Source organism: Arachis ipaensis, chromosome B1 (assembly GCF_059453495.1).
Source record: "Arachis ipaensis isolate K30076 ecotype BB chromosome B1, ASM5945349v1, whole genome shotgun sequence".
Lineage (NCBI taxonomy): Eukaryota > Viridiplantae > Streptophyta > Magnoliopsida > Fabales > Fabaceae > Arachis > Arachis ipaensis.
The window spans coordinates 78,537,065-78,545,817 of NC_142436.1; the positions used below are offsets into that span (position 1 = coordinate 78,537,065).

An 8,753-nucleotide genomic window follows, 5' to 3' on the forward strand; every position below is an offset into this window, starting at 1 on the left:
TGGCGGAGATGTTGCGACGTCCTCCACCACAGCAGCGGCTCCCTTCTCGCGTGGCTTCAACGACGGTGACCAAGACCAACGCGACAAAATTGACAGCAGTGGCGGCGTCTTCTCCCTCTCCTCCCTCACGCGGCGGTTCGGGCTAGATAGAAGGCAAAACGACAATGGCAAAGCACGAGCGCGGCGATGAGGATCCCCCAGCAGCGGCTCTCACTTCATTTATTCCGCGTGTATATTGGGCTTGGAGGCGGTGAGACAATGAAGATTAAGGTTTTGTGTGTGTGTTTTTGAAATTAGGGTTAGGGTTTGATTTGGGAATTAGGATTTTGTGTATGAAATTGAGGATTTTGGGTAGTTTAGTAATTTTAATAAAATTAGGGTAATAGAGTAATTGAAAACTAAATTTTAATCGAATAATAATATCTATAAAATACTATTTAATTATCAATTTACAAATTTATTTTCAAATAAATACTCTAATTTAATAACTAGAGATAATTAAATTAATTTCTTTTAAATCATAAAATAAAATTCAAAATCTAATTATTCAAATTAAAGTGGATAAAATTCTCATTATTTTTTAATCGCTAAAATTTTAAATCAATAATAAGAAAGACTCAATTAATATAAAAATTTCTGAAAATATATTCTCGAATAAATAAAATAAATCATTAATAAGTTATTAATTAATTTTCAAAAAAAAATCTAGGTCTTACATAAGACGTAGCAAGACAAAATATATGGAATGTAAGTTCGACCGCCAAAGGAAAATCCTAATACAGAAGTGAAAATTGGAGAAAACATCCAATGAAAAGTTAAAATAAGAAACGAAGATATAAGAGAGAGTTGGAGTAACACTGTAAAAAAGATGGTAGAATCGCGTCTCAGGTGGTTTGGACATTTGAGAAGAAGATCCACAGCGCACCCAGTCAGGAGGGTGGATAAGATGGAAGATGGATAAGAGGCAAAAGGCAAAAGAAGACCTAGGAAGACCATCTATGAGGTGATCAAACGAGATCTATATGTAAACGGTCTCTTTGTAAACATGATACATGATAAAGTTCAATAACGTCTTTTGATTCATGTAGTCGACTCCACTAGTAGGATAAGATTTTGTTGTTGTTGTGTAAAAGAGAATGCGAAAACTTTTAAGTAATCATTTTTAGTATCCATTTTGGCATTCTCAAAATGTGAAGATAGGAGAGAAGATTTGGTTTGTTTTCGCAGTTTCTACAAGTGAAAATGGAAGAAAATGTCTAATACAATTGTGACCTCCAAATGTGAAAATGGCTTAAATTTTAAATTTTTTTTCTTATTTTTGCAGCTATAAATAACGAAAATTCAATATATCATGTTTGCATCTTATGAAAATACAACTAAATATACAAATTTTATTTAAATTGGTAAATATTTAATTTTTTATTTAAATAATAAAAAACCCAGCCAGCAGGGTAAAAATAAAGTCGTTAAATAATACACAAAAGATAAAGCCATGCCATGCACGCGCGATGCAAATTGCAGGCACAGCTCAAAAAAAAAAAAAAAAAAAAGGCGATGGAAGATGATCATGTGGGTGAGCGAAAAAAGAAGATACTTAGCTCCTGTCCAATGCACCCCTCTGGATCAATCAAATGAAAAGATTCAGAATTTGAAGTTCCACGAACCCTTTGAAACGATGCTCTTAGATACATAAGCTCATTATCTTGTTCATTATTTATAACGCCAGTTCCAACTGAAACAGAACGCATCAACCTTAACGCTTCCATATCAGAATTCAACGGTCTTCGATTAACGGCGTAACCAACTTTCCTTCCATTGCAATACATCGTCCAAAGCGGCGTCGAAAACAGATTCTTGTTATAACTGCAACTACTCTCAAGAACTATTCTCAGCGTTCCTCCTCGCATTTCCTTCGCCAAGATCGTCGTTGGAACCGCCAATTCAAGAAGGAGAATCGGTTCCGATGAGTTCGACTTCGATTGGATGCAGAAACTTACCTTCCCCTTCCGGTAACCGAAAATTGTGCCTGTGATGTTGCTCATGATTTTCTTGTGCTCAAACTTTTCTTCTTTTTGTTCAATGCAGTTACATGTTGGGATAAGGAGTGCCACCAGGTAACGTAGGAGCCTCCATGATCGAACTTGTTTGTGGCAATCCACTGTGGTCACGCCATTGTTCATGCTTCTGCTACTCGTAGTAGTAGCACCTATTGAGAAGGCCATCTATTTTTTTCGTTCCTTTTTCTTAATTTCTTTCTGTGTTGGGGAGTGTGTATATATATAGTGTGGAATCCAAATCATTTAATTCATAAAGTGGTTTTATACAATAAGTAATTCTAGGTAGATAGCTTCTTATATAACTAAACTTTTGAGGGTTTTTTTTTTCCCTCTTTTTCTTCTTTTTCCATTCTCTCTAAATATAATTTTTTAGAGAAATATTAGTGTGACATTTAGCTATTAACTTAATTTTTTTAGTCTAGTTCAATTAATCTAGTAATTCAACAACATACTTTATCTCATATTTTAAAACATTGATAATTAATTGATTACAAAAAATAATAAATTATCATAGTCCTTTGACATTTTACTTCTTCTTTTTTTCTTGTCTTCATATTTTATTATTTATACAAAATATCCGTATTTTTATTAAAGATATTTCTGTAATTTTTTGTTAAAAACGTTTTCTATTTCTTATAAAAAATTTATGTATTTCTTTCATAAAATTTGTGTTTCAGTTATTAAAAAGTAAAAAATCAATAATTTTTTAAAGAAAATTTCTAGAAGGAAACATTTTTAGGAAAATAAAGAGAAAGTTAGTCTAAATATTGAGGAGTGCTAGGGGCCAGCAACTTTTGTGTTTTGTAACTATCAATTGGTCATCAATAATCTTTTTAATAGTGTGAGATTATATCCAATGGTAAGAGATCACTCACTTTTCTTTTGATGGTTAAGTGATGGCCACAAAACAAAAAAATTGCTGGCCCCGAGATTTTTCCTTAAATATAAGATATAATCACCTAATATATTTTTTAATCTGGTTGAAATTTGATGAAAAAAACATTTGTTCACCTTCCTGTCTCAATTATGAGGTAGATTGTGAGGTTCTAGTAGCTAACCAGCCATTAATGCATGGTTAGTGTCAAGATTCATCATAGGAATCTCTTTTGTGACATAATTCTGGATTAAGTGGATGAAGGCTACTCAACTTTTAAAGAGTGAAAAAAAAAAAAAACTAATAAGAAGTATATATAGATATAATCAGAAGATCCGAATATATATTATGGAGAAATGAATAATTCATAGATTAAAATGGAGTTTGAATATTGAAGTGAGAGTAAATTAAACACACTAAAATTTAAAATTGTAATAAAATTAAATGTTAGTACAAATTGTATCAATTTTTTTTTTACTTCTTGACGTAGTATGAATCCCCAAGCTGATAAAACAAATGATTTAGAAATTAGACGAATTAACATGCAATATAATTTAAAGGTTAAAAATAATAGAATTTGAATATTGGCATTGTGAGAATAGACACACTAAAAGTTAAAACCTAAAAATTTTAAAAATTAGATGTCAGCACACATTATATATATGTACTAATAATCTTTTCTATCACATTTTTTATTTATTCTGAAACAAAAATACTATATATAATATATACTAAAATCAGCTATTATATATTTATGTATAAATATATATTTTTAATTTATTTTTAATCTGTATTTTATATTTTAAAATATATTTTATATTAATAATTAATTTTTGTAACTGATTTGACTGCTCTCAGCATAATTAATCCTAAAAAATATTAATAGATATCCAGCTTGATAATGATGAAACTCTAGATCCTATGGTGAGCCCCATTCTTTTACTCTCCTAATATGGAGCTTGAAACTTTAATTTTGTCATTTGACTAAAGAAGAGTTAGTTATTGAAAAAATATCTTTCCAATTCATACAAAAGAGCTTTTAATATGTTTATACTTAACATGTCTAAAATGATTTTGTGGTTGGTTTTGTCATTGTTACGATATGTGATGGAATATTTAGGCTATTTGATGATTGTGTGATTAGACTTTGGTTTTGCTTAATTTTTAGTGCAGTATAAAATCTTTAAAAAAAAAAAAAAAAACTATTGCCTTAGGCTGCGTTTGTTTTTTAAGAACAGGACAGGACAAGACACTGAAAACAAGACAAGACAAGACACTGATGGACAGAGACACAAAATTTTGTGTTCTTGTATTTTGTTTGATGATAAACTAGAACAAATTATAAAAATTTAATTTATTCTCATTTTTTTCATTCAAAAAATTTGAAATGAAAAATATAACAATAAAAAATATAATTATAAAAAATTAACAAGAATAATGAAAGAAAAAATAAAAAATAAGTTGTGTCCCTTGTTAGTGTCTCCGTGTCCTTCCTGTCAGGATGGACACAAAATACATTAATTCAGTGTCTTTGGACACATTATCTCTGTTCATATCTCCTCTACCAAACACGATTTTGTGTTGAGAGAAAACATTACCTATTTAATATTACAACCAACATTTAACATAACAATATATATATATATATATATATATATATATATATATATATATATATATAATTTTTAAAAAAAATATATTTAAAATTCAATTAAAAAATATTAAAAAATTAAACACAATAAAATATTATTTTGAGTGAATTTTATACTGAGTTTATTTAATAATAAATTATAATATTACTCGTTTGGAGTTTACTATAGCAATGATATATTAAGCAAAAACTAAAGCACCCATAAAGAGTAATTAAAGAGTACATCTTAGGCATATTAATTATGGACAAACTAAAAGACATGATGGTCCTCGATTACAGTTTGTCTGTTCCACAGAAATCTAATACTGATTAGCTTGAAGTGATGCTTACCAACTAAAATGTTTTACTCTAAATAAATGCAACCTCATCTCTCTGGATTCTGACACTAGCCACCAATGCAATAATGTTCCTTTTTATTTTCCCTTGCTTTTCTATATGTGGATTTTTCCTCTTTTTCTCTTTAATCATTATTATTATTTTTGGGGTTCTTTTCGTTTGTGGGTACTACGCAAGTTCCTTAAGCACGCACGATCATAATTATATATTATTTATATCCTAATAATTAGGGTATGCTAATTATATCTCACTGATTAACCTTGTTTTTGTAATTTGAGGGCAGAAATTTGAGATGTGGAGATTTCCGTACCACTATATAATAATTAACATGCCAATCCACCATCAGCTAATCATTAGGTATTAGATTTTGGAACCATAAAACTCCAAATATACAACTGTCTAACAACTACAAAAAATATACTCTCTTTTTTGCACACGCAAAATATATTATACTATTATAGTACATATTATTCCATAATCTTTTTACACTTTTCTTTCCCTCTCAATTATTATAAGAAATGAAATGATCGTGGGGCTTAAAAGTGTAGTAGATCGACAAACTATACCACTATATGTTTTATTCATGTTTCAAACATTTCTTTTTAATTTTTATAGCTACAAATTTAACACATATACATTATTTTCTTATACATTCATAATAAAAATACGAGTAAATTATTATCTATACGTTCAAAAAATGAAGCTAGTTTTGTGTATATGCGAAATATAAATAAACTATATATTATCTCTACCAAAAAAAATTCATAACGTTGATAAATCTATTCACGAATAAAATTAATTTATAGATATTTTTGTCATCACTCCAATATTATTTTTTGTGAGTATAAAAATAATTTTTATCTATTCACGAATAAATTTATTAGTATTCTAAACTTTTATAAATAAAAAATTAATTTATTCCAAAACTAAATTCTACTAGTTTTATTCCAAATATATTCATTGTTCATAATTGTCACTAATAAGTATGTCCAAACATAATTATTTATTAATAAACATATTTAATTTAGACACAAAATGAGTTTAATATATCTAAAAAAGTAGGAATTATTTTTAGTCCTAATTAATAAGTAATATATAAAGTGAATATGAGTAGAGATAATATATTGAAGTTGTGTGTCGACAAGAATTTAATTCTGAATTGTTGATGTCTTTGTTTTTCATAATAGCATGTGAGAGGAACTTTGTTATTTTGGGTCCAAGCGTGGTATGTGGAAGCCAAAATGAGATTTGTTTGTTCTAGCTTTATAGCCTGGTTTCTCCACTATTGTCTTCCGCTTTCTCTTCTCAAATCTCATGCGTCCCTATTACTTAAAAAACGACATGAGCAATTAGTCATTCTTCTTTTTTTTCCTTTCTAAAATCACTTTTTCCCCTTATTTTAGATGCAAGGGACCCATATTGTATTTTTGTGTTCCCCTATTTTAAACTTTTATGTTTATATCTTAAGTGATAAAATTATTGTAGTTTAAACGTATATTTCTTTCACAGATTTTTGTTTATAATATTTTTAAAAATAAATTCTTCTTATTTTGATTATATTTAACATAATTGCTATATCTCTTAATATCATATAACATGATTACCATGTAGTTGCTTAATATTATTCTTATATACTAAATGACATTATTAAGAGGACAAAAAGTATAACTAAAAATAAAACCAATTTTAAAGGAAAAATTGTTATAAATAATTTTTACACTAAAAAAATTTCAGTCCGCTCTATATATCATTTTTTTATTTATTAAATTGCAGTTGTAAAGGTTCATTTTTGCTATTTATTTTTCTTAAATTTTAAATGTATTTATTTATTTTTTACAGTATCACTCAATTTAAAAGATTAAGGACTAATCTATTTCAGATTTGAGTTCCATTAGCTAATGAATTATTGCATATATAAAAAGAAATTCAAATTTTTCACACTTGTTTAAACGGCCAAATGAGCTAATGATTCATCAACCAATTTAAATTGGTTCTTAAACCCTAAATTATAGAGACAAAAAATATATAAAATATATTCATTTATAATCATAAGAAACTAAAATCTAATATATATATCAGAAAAAAGAAAATATTGATTTGTTTGATAGCATGGGGCACCCATGTTCCGCACTTTTTGGTAAGAGCCATAGACTTTTTGGCACTTTATATTGCAAATTACTCCATAGCTTGAGTAGCATAGCTTTTATGCAGTCAATTCATGAGCATGTGGACGAGACAAAACAATGTGTGCCGAATCACTCTGCCTCCATTTCATGCTGCACCTTTCTTCCTTTTAGTTGGACACTTGTTGCTCAGTGTAACATCTTAGGCTCTTTTTAATTTGTTCCAGAAAATATTTTTTATTTTTATTTTAACACTCTTTGTTTAAAAGATTGTGGAAAAAAATAAAATTAAATCCAATGAATCTAATTTTATTCTCATTATTGTTATTGTTTTTACTTTTTAAGATTGAGTATGTAATGCTAGAAAATTAATACTATAATGGTCAATTTCGATCAATATTATAGCAGATTGTTAAATAAGTCCAGTACGAAACTTACTAAAATGAGCTTTTGTTGAGTTTGTATTTTGATAGTTTATTTTAGTTTACTTCAGATGTTTGTTGTTATTAAGAATTTTGGATTTTTTTTTCTTGTATTGATTGTTGGCTGTATAATATGATTTTCTCTTTTAAATTTATCAGTTTATTTATTTTGTACTCTTAGGATACATATTAAAATTAATTTTTTTTATTAAAAATTTAAATTTTCAATGTATTTATTTTGTATTTATTAAATAAAAATATTTAAAATTTCTTACTAATAATAAACTTATTATGTGTCCTTAGAATACATCTTAGGACACATGTTAGCTAAATTCTAAATTTATAACCTTATCTTGTACGTTTTTTAATTTTGATATTGGGTTTATAGTAGTGTTTTTTAACAATGTGTAAAACTTGGTGTGTATTTTTTTCATACAGAGATCACAAATCTGACCATCCGATTTGTGAAGTTATCTTTTTTAAAATTTTTAAAACACAAAACTGATTTTCCAAATTGTGAACTTTCACAAAACTAATCCTTACTTTAATTTTTTAAAATTTTTGAAACACAAAACCAATCCCCCAATTTGTTAACTTTCACAAAATCGACCATTCAATTTGTAAATTCTTGAAATTTAAAATCAGCTCCCCTCAAATCAGACCATCAGTTTTTTTCTTCCCCCAATTTAGTGCCTCTGATTTGTGTTTTGAAATTTAAAAAAAAAAAAATCGGCTCCATATTTATTAGAAACACATGAATTCTCTATAACTATAAACAACACAACCAGAAAATCCATATCAAAAAATGAGCCTATCTTGTAATACGGTTTGTTTAGCCTGTAAAAGAAAAGGAAGAAAAAAAAACTTATCACAATTTTCAAGATAAACTTGCTTTTCTAGCTGGTTGGTGTTTTGGGAGGACAAGTACAGTTATGCAGAATAGTCCCAACCACAAGCGACATGAAACATTACAGCTTACAAGATTGGGGTCATAAATGGGAAATATGAAATATCTCTCAAATCATAAGGTCTACTTACTCTCCCATATATAACCTTATTAATAATTTGGAATCTTTTTAGCAATTACGAGCTGTACTCGCTGCTCAATTTTTCAATCTTAATTACAAGCTGATATGAGAAATGATTTGTTGTTATTAGTAGTATTGAGTTGGCAATTTGTATATATGTAATGCATTATGTGTCCATCCTAAAATCGATTCACAAGAAGCCCTACGTGTGTGTGACGTGCATTTTGACACCTTTTTTTAACGATAATAATTGATTTCACTA

At 28.0% G+C, this 8,753-nt stretch overlaps 1 protein-coding gene across 1 annotated transcript; it reads right to left on the minus strand.

Moving 5' to 3' along the window:
• Positions 1-1,563: 1,563 nt before the first annotated feature.
• On the minus strand, positions 1,564-2,222 carry LOC107620254 (protein MIZU-KUSSEI 1-like). The gene has a single exon (XM_016322445.3). It carries the CDS (start codon positions 2,220-2,222, stop codon positions 1,566-1,568), a length of 657 nt encoding a protein of 218 aa, XP_016177931.1. The 3' UTR covers positions 1,564-1,565.
• Between the last annotated feature and the right edge of the window lie 6,531 nt (positions 2,223-8,753).